The 15,958-nt window shown below is 36.7% G+C and overlaps 1 protein-coding gene across 1 annotated transcript in view; it reads left to right on the top strand.

Moving 5' to 3' along the window:
• Nucleotides 1-13,216, top strand: part of LOC139734474 (uncharacterized) — a 59,958-nt gene extending 46,742 nt beyond the window's left edge. The window contains exons 2-7 of the mRNA XM_071645257.1: nucleotides 1,161-1,239; nucleotides 7,263-8,032; nucleotides 9,025-9,288; nucleotides 10,897-11,029; nucleotides 11,775-11,932; nucleotides 12,667-13,216. Of these exons, the coding sequence (XP_071501358.1) occupies nucleotides 1,161-1,239; nucleotides 7,263-8,032; nucleotides 9,025-9,288; nucleotides 10,897-11,029; nucleotides 11,775-11,932; nucleotides 12,667-12,987 (1,725 nt within the window). The 3' untranslated portion in view covers nucleotides 12,988-13,216. The remainder of the gene's footprint in view (nucleotides 1-1,160; nucleotides 1,240-7,262; nucleotides 8,033-9,024; nucleotides 9,289-10,896; nucleotides 11,030-11,774; nucleotides 11,933-12,666) is intronic.
• Nucleotides 13,217-15,958: the final 2,742 nt, after the last annotated feature.

Here is a 15,958-nt window from a genome sequence, read left to right as displayed (position 1 = left end):
CTACAACACCGTATGTTGTCACTAAATATAGTTTATTTCATTTTCGGAATAACGAACCTTCCTTTCATTTTCGGATTAACGAACCTTCGGAATTACGAACCTACGGAATTACGAACCTTCGGAATAACGACCTTCTTTCATTTTCTGATAAACGAACCTTCGAAATAGCGAACTGTAACCAAACTACGTTGTACCATCACAATAGTTGTCCTTTTGTCAAGGGCAAATAGCACGTAAGTCTCCAAGCGGTCATGATGAAGAATCAAAAAGAAGAGTGGTGAAAATGATACAGCTAAATCGATCAGGAAAATAAAATCCGATAAGCGTTTAGTAAAAGTACAAATTGTGCAGTGTTCAAATGAATTAGATTACAGTGGTTAAAGAATGTTTAAAGGATCATAACAAGAGCGCGACGCTCAAGCGGAAACAAGTGTTTGTTTGTAAACTTTCATTGGCGTTGCAGTGAATGCGTCCAGTTTCATAAGGTAGCGTAATAGGAACATCTTGATATGAGAGAGAGAGAGAGAGAGAGAGAGAGAGAGAGAGAGAGAGAGTCAGACAGACTTAGACAGACAGGCAGATAGACAGAGAAAAGGGGAGGGGGCTGTAGAACACGCTATTTCATGTACAAAACAAACCGGAGAACTGCCCACGAACTGCTCTCAGTTTGATAATGACCTCCTTGGATTGCCTCTATAGTGGTAGCTATATGCAAAAACAAAGAAGAAAAAACAAAACAAAACAAAACCCTGGCCAAATGCAGCTCCTTATTCCTCGGGTTGTCTTCACATTCTCTCACATTCGTTTTGTAAGCATTCGAATATTTCTCATTGTAAGAAATTGAAATGAGATCTTAAGATTTTGATTCGAGCATGAAATTATTGAAAAGAAATCTTGGACTCGATTGCGTTAATCTCTGAACAGGAGTGTACGATTGGATGCACGACAATGCTGTGGTATTCATATTGGTATGACCCTATCCACAATCTAGGTGGTCTAGCATTTTTAGTCCTGTACATGTACAAATAATATGGTATGCAACCCAGTTGTAAATCCAGCATGCCTATTCTGCTATTGATATAACAATGATACTGCTAAAACTCATTTGTTCCCCTATAGATCATTGCTGAATTAACTTCCTCCTGTTTGATTCGTTCCAGCACGTCGATTACACGGGTGAGATTGACACACTGAAGGAGCGAGTCAGTGTTTTGGAGGCCTTGGTGGAAGAGCTGCTGGGTAAGGATTTACATTTACAATTTATCAATAACACTTTTCGCTACGTTATTCCTTCTAAGAAACAGACATACTCCCATTGATTTATTGCATGAATGAGATGCACGGTGCATGCTTCTTCTGTATTAAACGATTTCTGTTTCGGGTTTTTTTTAAGTTGTTTTTTTTTAACAGCAATTAGTTTCGGATCTATTGTCTCAGCGAATTGCTATTGGGTGGCAGATATTTCCGGAAACGTGTTTTGTTTGTTTTTTTCTGACCATGGTAGAAGAAAGTAATGCTGTCTTAGTAATGGTTTGGTGAGTTTATTTGATTTAATTCAATTCATTTATACTTTATTTCCATGAAACAAAACAAAAAGTAAAACATAATACAAAGTATACAGTAAACATATAAAGTTCATGCATGTCATATCAAATATTCTTGAAGAAAGAAATGCACGAACAAAGCAATAAATGGATCGAGGGACAGGGAAAGACGGATCAGCGAGAAACTGATAGATTAACAGACATATAAAATCATTTATGAATTCATGTTTAGGAAATTAAATAAATAGGTAATAGATATGTCAATTGATAAACAGATAGCAAAATGATTATAAGAGTATCAATGGAAGGTAGTGTCAATCAGACAGAAAGACTGATGAACTGAAATGATAGCAAAAAAGCAAAAAAAAAAAAAAAAAAAAAAAGAGGGACAAGGGGCGGGATCACGTCAGTTTAAGATCGAATTATGGTGGGGAGCAGTTGTGCAATCACGCTAATGTGCGGTTGATAGTCACAGTGGAATTAAAACATTACTACTGTACATTTCCACCAATGACTTTTTTTCTTATCTGCCCGAGACATCAGCATTTATGTTTACTTGTCCTTGCTTCACATGCACTTCAAAATGTCTCACTGTGACGAAATATTGCTGCGACCGTCTCTATGCCAGAAAAGGATGTGTCATATTCTGCAGAACGTTATTTTCGCAATGTTGCTAAGAGACCCGAGCGGGGTTCGTCATGCGGACTGATATTTCGCCCATTTGAAAAACTTTGTTTCCGCCAGGGTAATTGAACACGAAAATTTCTTATTTCTGTTCGTTCAGATTAAGAGTGGAATGGTTCCGAACGTTGGCATATGGTTTGCACCTGTGTCACGTCATACCCTGTAATTAAAACGGGACATGTCAAACTCGTGTAAGCTTTGTACTGTGGATGTCGAAAAGAAAAAGACAAACATCAGATATCACTACATGACATGAGAAAGAGTAACTTTAGTGTCTTAAATCTCTTTGTCTGAAAAGAGTCATGATATCATGAATCATTTGAAATTTACAGAGTAGAAATAGTAAGATCACCAAACTATAGAGAGCATGCGAGAGATAAAAAGCGGGATAAAAGCGAGAGATATTAAAGAGGAAATCCACCCCAAAAATGAATAAACTCCAGAGAAACCCCCCCCCCAAAGAATCCATACAGAACGTCCCAAAAAATGACCAAAATCGCATAAGAAATAAGAAAGATATTGCATTTTAAAACTTCACATTTTTTTTTTCCGGAAAACATTTCTTGATCACTCCTTATGAATATTCAAATGAGCGTGTTGACGACATCATGCCCTCACAATTTTTTCATTTATGCTATATACGAAATCCGGAAAAACTGTTATTTTTTGCTTATAAAAACAAAAACATATTCCCATACTAAAATATATCAGAGTTAACATTTGCTCCATTTTATTTTAGGTGGTAATAAGGAAGTTTTTATATAGATATACATTGTATATATATAAGTTTTATATTTATACAGCTGAAATACGAGATTTTTGTAATTTCTGCATGAAATAAGTAAGAAAATGTGAGAGTATGAAAGCTTCAACTTGCTGCTTTAAATATTCGTACCGACTGGTCAAGAAGTGTTTTCCGAAGAATTTTGAAATAAATTTCGAAATGTCATAACTTCCTTTTTTCTTATTCCATTTTGATCATTTTTTGCACTGTTCTGCGAAGATTTTGTTCACTTCCTTATGGAATCGATAACATTCTGGAGTGGATTTCTTCTTTAGAACTCCTTCATCATAGAGAAAAATTACCTTGCAAAGACGTCAAGGCGTACGTGATCACTGGTGATTGTAACCAAATGAGTTGTCTACATGCAAAATTATACAGAAAACTGCACAAGATGCTTCATAATGATACTAATAAAATTTCCATTGTCGTTTCACTTCATAGTATGCACTGTGCTTAGCCAGTTGTAATTGCTGTATTCATTTAGGGATGACTCAAAAAAATGCATACTGTGCTGAGATATAGATTTACGACTAAATCAGTCAGACGCGACAAAATCAAGATGGTTTGTTTTGCCAAATTCTGTCATATTCCACGCCAAGCTTAATTACTACCTCTGTATACAAAGCTCTTGAGTGATAAAGAAAACTGATTTTAAATGGCCATGCAGAATGAATCTTCTTGGCTGACCTAAAACTTTAATGTGTGCTCGAGACATCTTCCCTGACACAGAGATGGTTGGCAAGGAAAAAGCAACAGGTTCAACGAATGCGCAGTCAGTTGTCTTATCGATGAGAGACAAGTGTCTGAAGAAACTTCACATGCGAGGTCTTGCAATTCCTTGCGATCACTTTAACTATAGCTCCTTTGGGACTTGCCAGATCTACGTGAATCGCTGATATTGTGAGGACGATCGTACGCTGATAGTCGGACGACTATCCAAAACTGGGCACTCTGAATAAAAGAACCCCGTCGAACGACTAGCTGCGACAAGTCATAACACGAAGAAATAAACAAACAAAAAGATAAAGAGCTTACATGCATAAAAACATAAATGCATACACACCCACAAAGAAAAAAAACCAGACATAAATACATGCATAAAAACGCACAAACATAAACACAAATTCATTCATTCATTCATTTTCATTTCATTTCCGGCCAAAGCATATAATATGACAATTGCATATAAACAGATTAAGTACAATGTAACTTTTACATATCCAAATAAACCTACCTACCTACACATATTCATAGATGAATCGGTGCCACTACTAGGACGAAATAGTTCACTTTTTTTAGGATTTACAAGTTTCTTGGCATTGTCGAGGAGAACGATATAAATGATGAAAAACTCATAACTCAATCTTATAGTGCTTGCAGTATCGAGTATTACCGCCAATCATTACAACTTACAGTGCTTTAAAAACTGAGATAAATCCCGAATTCTAGTTTGCTGTACTTCTCTATTTTATCTCTAAAATTATTTATGGTAACTCCACTGTCTCCACAAGACCCCTGTGGACCAGATGCAATAATCTATTTTGTTCGTCTTTGTGTTAAAAAATACCCATGCTATCCTATTACTATATTGCTTGTCGTGTGTCTCGTGTAAGGTGCTGCAGAGCTGATGAGAAATTGCATGTCAGTTTTTTTTGTTAAATTTCTCCTTTTATTGTCAGAAACACCAGTTAAACGAACTTGAACGTTCAGATTACTCTTTCGGCAGTTTTACTAGTTCAACTGATAGATATTCTGCCGACAAGGCAATTATAGTCCCGAGTCTTATCTACAATAATAATGTTGTAATATCAAAAATCCCATGCAGATTCTATTGCCTTTCCAGGTCAGTACTTTGCAATCAGTAAGATCGTTACGACGCGAGTAGATAATTAAGTTCGTTGTACGGAATGCGAGGTCAACCGTTAAGACACAAACAGGGGGAAATTGAAAACTTGGCTTGTTTGGGTGTAAACACAAAAACGCGCAATAACACACAATATCACGTAGGCTGAGAGAGCAAGGACTCTTTGATCTTTCTCTCTCTTACCCACCTTTTTCTTTTTCTTTTCTCTTTTTTTTTTGTCGCAGTGAAAAACAGTTTAACAGTTAGGACTCATTCAATTTGTTATACATGAATGGAATTCAGTTAATCAAGATCTCTAGTCCAGACTTTATTTGGATTGGGAAAAGCTGAATTTATTTTGAATGTTACTTTTCTTACGTCTTATTTGCTTCTCAAATGAGCAATGTTATATATGTATGTATATATATATATATATATATATATATATATATATACATATATATATGATATGTATTGCGTATGTATGTATAATATAGTCATTCACCTTGGGCGCACGGAGAGCGCTACCGACGGTTTCACGTCCTTCCGCTGGACGATCTTCAGGCGGACTAGCTCCTAAAGCTGGCTGGCTATATATATACATATATATATATATATATGTATATATATATATATATATATATATATATATATATATATATATATTATTCAATAGAGATGCGTGATATCTGTCACGTCATACATGACACATCAACTTGTGCACATCTTACAGATGTAGACACTTGTACCTAATTTTTCATACCATTAAATTAGTGTGGGAAATGAATTCACGCCATCTGCAATGCAACCCAAATACGTCGAATTACATTCTAGGTAAATCTCCAAAAAACAAAAAACAAAAAACAAAAACAAAAAACAAACAAACCCACATTAGTGTATCTTGCGTTTAATGGTATTGTAGTTAATGAACGAAACTAACAATAAGGAATAACACTTGCTAGTACTTCAACATATTTCAAAATACTTAACTCTCCGTGTGTAAGCTCGTCGACAAGTTTTTATTGAAATGAAGCACGTACAATAAATCAAGATAGAGCGCCCTCTTTAGCTAGGGTTTAATTTGCCATGGTGAGGGCAGCAACCTCTTGAACTGATGTTCGTGTGAGTGTAGATTCTAATACAAGAGTCTCGAGGTATTTCACATTCCTGCGTTGTCTCAATCGTTTGTTTTCTGTTGAGTCAGGGAAGATTTCTCGTATCCTTGTTCTATCCTCACCGTGAGTGTGATTTTACATAAGTGTATGAGAATACAGTTCTATACTTTAATGTAACCATTTCTCCAGGTAAAGCCAAATCGTAATTAGTGTGCACATTTGACTGCGTCGACCTTTTTTGACTGCGTTTTGACTGCGTCGGCATTTTTTTCCTCAGTTTTTTTAGGTTTGCACTTAATTCTATGTCAGAGCGACATAATGCAAATCTTGCTCAACCTAAACTATTATGGAATGCATGTATTGGTGTACTGATGCTATTTTTTCTAAATTTATTATCTAATGTGTTTTCTTATAGCATGATTAGTGTAGGCCTACATGCAGTATATTTTATCGTTTTTTAAATACTTTTATTATTGTTAATCAGACACAGACTGCGAATTTTGGTAATCAATAAAAATCATTACGTGAAAGAAATAACAAAGGGTGAATCTTCGTACACCAGGTGCCTAGAAAGGTCCATTAATTCACATTTAGGGAAGCATCCATTTCATTGTTTTGCATTGATTGCATGAACAAACTTAAGTATTATGTATATACAAATATGATATTGTCAAATACTTTTATGAACACGTGAATGCAGCTGTCAGTTGGATGTGCTGGCAAACATCATAAAGATTACGTCATGAATCTTTGCATCACAGATGATTATCTCAGTGTAATCACAAAGTAATCACTTAGCTCCGTTCCAACTGATATTACCACACAGTATTTAGACAAATTCAAATCAATTCTATTCAGTTCAATTCAATTCAATTCAGTTTAATTCAGTTCAATTCAATTCAATTCCATTCCATTCCATTCAATTCAATGGTTTATTTCCATCAAAGAAAAAAAATTATTCAAAGCGGTACAAGTTGTCAATTTGACTTTCATTTATCTGATAAGGACAGTTCATCGAACACAATATAAAAGTATATATTATGAACAAATGATATTATAACAAATATGCAGTTTGTGATGCAATATTTGGTCTTGTACTTGCATTCAATAGTCAAACGTTTACAAATTGTTGATATGAAATATTTTTACAGATTTCTCAGATCATATTGGTCAACATGACGCCTTTATTAAGAGCTACATGCACCTCGGGGATCATCCCTTTAAATACAGGGCTGTTTACCGATCTTAGCTGATGATTTTCCACTTTCCATCTGGTTTATCCACTCTGTTAGATGCCAGAAATACCAGTCCCAATGTTCCGTGCACAAATTGCGATGATACTGACTACTCAATTACGGAAGCCTATTCGTCTTCGATGAAAGAAAACACAGACGCCCCGGGCGTGGATGTGAACAGCGCCCCCTCTGTGGAATCAAAGCCAACCCTACAGGAGGTGCTCGTACCTCATCAGCCTGTTCCTCCGCTACGCGAGGTTATGCCTGACGAACCCTTCAAGCCCTTCTTTCAAGTCCCTCAGGCAAGACCGAAACCCCACCAGGAAGATATGATCTCGCCAAACCGAACGGTTCTCGCTCTTGACGATAAGGTGGAAAAGCCCCTTAAAAAACCCTCAACGATCACGAGCACCAGGACAAGCAGTGGACATGAGGGGCTGATAGGAAGCGATGGCGGTGACGCTGATATCGACGTAGACGCCGAGACTGAGAGCATCAGCTTCGTCGAAGACGTGAGCAATGGCGGTGTCGCAAACTTTCCTTCTGAAGCCGATGTTCTCATCACGTCGTCTGAAAGGTACCTTGACACCGAGATCGAGGGAGGCTCATACCTGATCTTCAGCTCCAGCGACGGGGAAGCGGAAGAGTCCGTGCCGACGGACGGGGACGACAACGGAGACCCAACCGAAGTCCACGAGGAACAGGGCTTAGATTCTTTAGATCAAGATGGGAAGGACTTGGAAAAGACTACGACACCTCGTCCATTCATGGGCGTAATGACCAGTCAGGACGGCCATCGGGGAGAGCTTAACAAACCCAGGTGGAAGGTAATTTTCCAAAATACCTCCTCCCACTCCTCTCGAAAAGACTAAAAAAAGCAAAGCAAAGCATAAAAAAAAATACACAGGAAAAAAAAGAGAAATCATAACTCAATACAGATGAACCAATGCATATGGAATCGAATGTCACCTCGAAAAAAAAAATACAGACATTCAATTCAAAAGTAATTTGTATTCTTCGACGAAACATACATTACTCTTCTTTTTGGTAACGAATGAGTAGACCATACAGAGATGAATTGAGTACACGATAATACAATAATTAGTAATTACAACACTTTCCCCTTGGAAACCATGGATGCTTAGTTGATGAAAGGTTACAAGATTTTATATGAATAATATGTTTTCTTTTTTCTTCATGTTTATGTAAAAAAAAGAGTATTTTAGTTAAATTTTCTGAACAAGTCAATGACAATGACAATGTCATCCTCCTCCTATATACCACAACTGACTACGACTTAAAGAAATCAAGTGAGATTTATAAGTACCACATCTCTATTTCAAGTTTCGCGTTAAGTGGAACCTATGGCGCTCTGATAAGCAGATTTTAAGCACATTTTAATCCAAATATATCGAAGCCAAAATAAACATGATGCAAAAGTGCAACCAAAAGGGAAATATATTCAATAGCTTCTCATAATACTGGATATAATAGATCTCCTTCATGTTTAGTTGCTCAAAATTTTAAGCAAGCTGCTTTCCGTTCCTCTTTAAATTGATGGAAAAGGAAAAAGTTTTAGACATGCAAATGAGGGAATCAGTCTTAAAAGGTGAGGAAGGGGGCGGGGATTGGGTTGTTTTCTTTCATGGACTAAACGGTACAATGTGTTGGCTGCTCAGCTAGTAATACTTGAAATGGCGAATAATTATTGCTTGATGGTCTTTTGTAAACGAAGCCTACTTTACGAGTGGATGCATTAGGTCACAGTCCCCATGTAGTTTATGATGTACCCTTAATACTGTTATCACAAAATCCACAGATTTTCAAAGAACTCATGGACTTGAAGACTATTCGGGGAAACATCATGCTCGACGGGGAGAAAAGGCCCCGCCCTAAGGGGCGTGGCAGGAACAACGACTGCATTATTGATGGCTGCCAGTGTCTGCGAATGAAGGGATTCACAGAGGACGGCATCTACTACATGAGCAACCCTGAGGGCTCGGGCAAGCGCGGGAAGCGGATTCGACTCCTCTGCGATATGACAACTGATGGCGGTGGTTGGACGGTCATACAACGCAGACAGGTAGGTTTCATTGGTAGTGAATTTTGCTGTCCCACCCCGGTATATCATTCCAAATAACGACGTATTTACTATGAATTAATGAAAAAGCAGCAACAACAAACAACAATATCATTATTTATATCAATGATAGTTTTACACTCCCCAAATAGCTCATAATGACAATGTTCAAAAGACAACAAAATACCAAAATGAATGAATGGTGTGATGTATTACATGATTCTCATTCAAGTCACCATTTTTTTATCATTTTCTTAACATCATTACATTTCCAAGGGGATGGAGTCCAGTAAGCTCACCTATCAGGTCCTTATTGACAGAATATGGCTGTCCTACACAAAAAGTCACGTGATTGTGAAACTACACCTATTAAACTACAGGTAACATTTATCCTTTTACATTTATTTTCGAAAAGTATAAGCAAAGTACAAACTGCACCTTTTAATTTACATACACACAAATATCAAATTCTATGTGTAACCTCAATGTCTTTGACAAAATAATATTGAATTGAATTGAATTGAGTTGATTGTTTTATTGTCCACAATGCGAATGTGGAAATGCGCCTTCCACCAGCGTTACACACAAGAGATACAAACAGATAACAATTGTTCATTGAACAACATATACGTCACAGATTACGAATAACATGAAACATAAACGTTTTGCAATACTTGTTGCAGAAAAAATGAAACTAATAACCGTTATATTCATAATACATATTACATATATCTCATCCAATTCATTAATTTAAATAAATTCTATAATCATTATACTTATTATTAAAAAAAATCAACTTTCAGCAGATCTTCTACTTCTAATCAACGTTTTTTTTTTCTCACATCTATGCCTCAAGGCCATAATGCATACCAAATTTGATTTCAATTGCTTCAAAACTGTGGAAGTTGTTCACTCCACTAAATTTCAGAAAAAAACCCCAAAACACACGGTTACGCTTTATCAAACACAAACACAAACACAATAATATCACAAACAGCTTTAATTTGATGCTTGAACATGTAACACTTCAATTAATCCTTATGCTTTATTTTGGTCAAGTTGTAAAATAAATCATCCAAGGATGAGTGAGCAATAATAAGTTTCCCACTTGAAGTACTAGTTACAAAACCAGTGATAGGGCGAAAATCGAATAGGAATGTTAATTCCAATAGTAAGAAGACACCCTGTGGTAATTATGCTTTTAAGAAATTTCTTCTGTTCCCAACAACAACAACAACAACAACAACAACAACAACAACAACAATAACAACAACAACAAGATTACTGGTAAGATATTTGCGGAATATTCTATTATGATCCCGTAAACGTCTCAGCTTTCCAAAAGCTGGGAACATGACTTACAATAGGTGTGATAAGTAGACCTATAAGCAACTGCAACTGTTGTTTACTCAATTTTAAACAAGGTGTTATAGGTAAACATAGGATTGATTGATTCGATTGCTTCATCAACGGAAATTAACATAGCCGTAAAAGTGACCTCTCTAATAGATTTCACCTTGCTTTCATGGCAGTTGACCTATGTTTATTCCTGAGACCTTTTCTGCTTCACTGCATTCTAAAAGTTAAACTTTGATTATTTTCCCCCTTCAGAATGGCACGACAAACTTTTACCGTGGTTGGAACGACTACGCAAAAGGCTTTGGATACCTCGACGCCGACTTCTGGCTTGGAAATGCTATGCTTCACGCTATCACTTCGCAGGCAAATTTCGTTCTTAGAGTCGGTAAGATGTAAATTTATCTCTCTATATGACTTCATCTCTCAGGTTTCAGTGTTCAATAACGCAGAAAAATTTGCTACTGTGATAAGTTAACAAAAACGAACTTCTACAGCAGACGGTGTCGCTGCCTATTCACCATACCGTTGGCTACAATGTTTTCCGTGATTCTCTGCATTCACTCTGCTTCTCAATTAAAAACAAAGTAGAATTGCATTCTTTTAAACAATGGGGGGGGGGGGGGTATACATCATATAGCAACTAGAACCGTTACAACTTTTAAAACAAAACAGTGGAAACCACATTGTAACCTTAAACCCTATCATTTGTCAGCTCGGTTACTGGTATCCAGGGGGGGGGGGGGGGGGGGGACAAAGACAACATATTCTGTTTCGAAGGCATTTTTTCTACAGTATGCTACAAAAATATGCAAACATACCTAAAAAAAGGTAGATCATGATATTAGAAGATGCAGTGCATAAAATAGCGCTCACATCAGCTGTAGATACAATTGGTGTAAAGCCTACTGTGTGTCAAATGTCAAACAAGTACATGTATGTGGTTACAGACACTTTTGTTTTAAGTCATTCAACTTAAAAAAACTGTATCGCCAGGTCGATACTATCCGCTATCACCACGGTTTAATTGGACAAGAAGTTGTGACGCGTGAAATCCTTGAGGAGTGTTATTGATAGACCCGCAAGTTAAAAAATCTAACCGTTGATTTTCTACTTTGATTACTTTATTTCAGAGTTTACTGACTGGGATGACGTGAAGGGTTATGCTGAATACTCGCTCTTCCGGGTCAATGATGAGACAGACTACTACCGTTTGACCTTGGGCGAGTTTACGGGAGGCAACGCTGGGGACGCCCTTTCTTACCATAACAACTCGCAGTTCTCCACCAGGGTAAGCAGAGATGACAATTTACCGGTGAAACAATGATTCCTGTGGATGCATGCACTTGTTAGCCCTCGTATTTGTCTATGTGTTTTATACTGGGTGTGTCCTCCTCTCCTCCCATTTACCCCTCTCCCGTCCCTCTTCCCCATCTTCCTCCTTCCACCCTCACTCCATCCCACCCCTTTTCCTCCCCTCCTCATTTCCCCTCCTTTTCCTCCCGATTTATTTTTTATTCATTTATTTTCGGAGGGAGCATTAACACGGCGTTTATTCATTTATTCATTTTAGGTTGTCATCAAAGAATCGGAATCGACTTTTTTCACGTTATCGTACCGATGTTAGTTGGTGCTTTCTCCCTAAGGTTGTTATTATCATTTTTACGAAAAATACCTTTGATTGACAGTGAGAGCTGTGGTTAAGACAATGACTTATATTAGGAAATGAATTGTGGAAGAGAATAAAGAAGATATTTCCACAGATGACTTTCTGTTACTACAAAGTTTTACCAAAAGGGTATTTTGTTTCTCTATCGTCATGAAACCTATATCTTTGGGAAAGCCATACATTGTAGGCGTTGTATCAAACACAGAACAACTCGTCTGTAATTTTGATCATGATAAATTCAGTGAGGTCATGCAGTAAACCATGTGAATAAAAGGAAGTTTAACAATAATGATTGTTGTTGTCATTGCAATTCAGTGTCCTTCGACAATCTTTCTCTGTTTTTTGTTCCGTTAAAGGACCGCGACCATGACAACAGCGTCGGAAACTGTGCTTACTTACGCCAGGCTGGATTCTGGTTCCGATCGTGCAACCGAGCAAATCCGAACGGCCGATGGTTGGCAAGGGCCGACGCCCGGGGACTCAATGGTGCCGTAGTGAATTGGGGCACGTGGGAGGGCCACAAGTACACGTATTGCCTCAAGTCCTTCCGCATGATGATCCGTTCCCAAAGCTCGCTCAGCGCGTTGACGTCACAGACAGACCTGAATTCAGGGGGTTCGAACACAGAGGGGAAACAGAGGCATGCACGAGACACGCACGAGCATCGCTATCAGTGAATCTGATTGTGCCTTTTGAGCGAGTGAACTGATAAATAACGTTAAACCCACAATATTTTCTTCTTCAAAATCTACTCTTTTTCAAACGTAATGGATGCTTGAACAATTGAGAAATCTAGCTGAGCCATTTTGGTTTTATTTGATATTCTAAGGCAGCTTGACTTGTATCAATTTTGCCATGTCTCGTGTTTCATAAAGAAAAATACAATCTGAAGTTCTCATATTAGAATAATGACGGATTTTTTTTTTCCATTTTGGAGAAGATCTCTCACATTGGCAGTAAGCAATCATGTTTCATGTTCGTAGTGCACCTGACTTAAACACTGATTCTGGAATTTCAGATATTTATTCAGTATAGAAAGGCATCGAATACATTAATAACGATGTCCCCTTCCTCGATTGCAGATAAGCGAAAATCTGAAATATTGAGCTAAATTATTTCCCCCTTTATAATCGACAATTCAATTGCACTTAAAGGTCCAGTTTACCTCCGGGAGCAGTAATTTTGAAAAAAATGTTCAAAATATTACATTTGATGTACATGTGTAGCCCTGTTGTATCACAAAACATCCTACCATAATAGAGTTTTTGCATAAAGCCTTGAATATAAGGAGATATCAGTATTTTTCTCATTAAACCATAACTGTAGACGGTTTAGTCTGGAAACATTTTTATTAAAGCTATCGTTAATATTCTGTGTATTTAACAACACTTAACATCCATAATACGGATTCTATTTTTTACAGTGGTTGTTTCAATCCCTAACTCACATTTCAGAACTATTTTAAAGCACTAATGGTTGTTTTTTGTTTCATCTGCAAATGGTAAATTATGTCTTTAATGATATCATTCTATGGAGAGCTCACAACAGGAGTGATGCAATTTTTGTTCAGCTATGGATTTCAAAACGGGCGTTTACACCCCGTTGCATAAACATCGATGGGGAATAACGTTAATGAATGAAGACAGAGGATGATACTAAAAAAAGATTAAAAGATCTTTAACGACTGTCAAAACCTTGAAAAATTAAGATCAAATTTTTTTCTTTTCAAACACAAGGGCTTTAAAACCAACTCCGTACAGCATGGGGCCTGAAACAATGAGCTCAAAGATTCAGTGAGGTGGAGAACGTATTAAGAATTGTACATAATGTTTATAATTTTCCTCGTTGTTCATTTATTTCTTAGAGAAAGTGTCACTCGCGCCTGCTTGATTCTCACTTTCTTTTTTGAGTACTTGTCCCTGTGCCGTATGGTGTTTGTAATCAAATGGAAAAGATGAAGAAAACAAAAGAGAAAGGAGGACGAGGGCGGCATCGGGTGGTGAGTGTATTAAGGTCTAAATTAAAAGCCGTATAGTTGAACGGGATCAGCAACGTGTTGATTTGGTAAAAGGCTGATGATAAGTGAATTATGCTTTGTAACTGTTATCAACACGAACGTAGTAAACAGTAAAAGGATGTGAAAACAACATTCTTCTCAACCGATACATTAGTGGAGATAGGCCCGAAAGATTTTTGAGAATAGATTTTTAAGAATAGAGACACTTCGTCGATTGAGAAGAGAAGGGCGTTAAGGTTCCTCGAATGGCTTTAGTGGCAACTTAACGCCCTTATCGCTATCACCCTACCACTTGTATGCATAATCATTCTCTCATAAAGAACACGGTGCTTCTTCAAGGAAAAAGCAAACAAACAATACTTTCTGTTGTTTGAAACTTTGCGTCGTTTGTAACATTATTTTGATACGTATTGTAATTATGAGTATTGTGCATCTACATTGGTTGTTGTTGTTTTCATAGAAAATTCAATACAACTTTAAAGATGATCGTGCATGTGAAATCATCAATCAAACCATGGGAAAATCGTACTGACTGAGTGAGTGAAGGATTTTGAAAAAAAAAATATGGAATAGCATTATTTGTCATTTTAGTATTAAATATTCATAATGCCCTGGCAAATATTCTGTTAATATACTAGTTGTACAGTATTATAATCTAAGCGACTGTTGAGTTAGTGGTACGTGGTAATACACCTGTACATGTACAGTTGTACTTTAAATTAATACGAAATATAAAACATTATTGTCAACCCAAATGCAAAGTGACTGCCTCATAAACACCAATACGATAAACCCTCCGGTATACTACAGTAAATTTCCTCATTGCAATGTGAAATTCGTTGTAGTTTGGCTCTTGAAGTTCTCTCTACAATTAATTATTGTAAAAAATATTTCATATAATAATATGTCTTTCATCCCTGCTGCGTAAAGATCTCGTATGTAGCTAGAAATTCACTTTCTCACCTTTTTTATTTTTGATAGGTGATCAGTTGTCTCACTTCGCTTTTACCCAAGTTTGAATTTCGTTCACAATTTACTTACATGTTTAAACAGTAGTGAAGATCTATATTTTTTTTTGTATAACTATACGTTCTTGCAATTTACCTATGCGACCTCACAACACTAGATTACGTCGCTTAAACATGCTGTGTATTTCGAACAATGGTATTGATGATGGAAAAATAAAAAAACTTCTGTAAGGTTTAGAACATTGGTTATTACTCTCTTCGTATAGCTTTCAGCAAGTCAACTATGCAACTCAAATGTATACATAATGGCTCACACTATGATGTCAGGGAATTTAAGAAATGAATTGATTTGTTTTCCTTTTAAATCTCCCATCTTTTATAACTTTTCTTAGTTCTTTCTGCCAAAATCAACATGCATATGCGTGATATGCCTTGTACATTAAATCATCCCATTTTTGATAGTATTTTACTCGATGTTTTGTGTTACATATCTATTTATATGCTGACGTAGTATTGAATAAACAAAATTGTATATTCAAATTAATTTCGGCGTTATTGTGTTTTTCCAACATGAAACATACAAACCAGTACAGTATAACAATGCGTGAATTATTGTGATGATTAGGTTGATTTGAAGTGCGATCACATTATCAGAAACTGACC

This window comes from Diadema antillarum, unplaced genomic scaffold (genome assembly GCF_040938485.1).
Source record: "Diadema antillarum isolate AM-2024a unplaced genomic scaffold, OU_Dant_1.0 seq00000527_RagTag, whole genome shotgun sequence".
Taxonomy (NCBI): Eukaryota; Metazoa; Echinodermata; class Echinoidea; order Diadematoida; family Diadematidae; genus Diadema; species Diadema antillarum.
The sequence above is the reverse complement of the archived record's forward strand: the minus strand, read 5'-3'. Positions and strand labels throughout refer to the sequence as shown.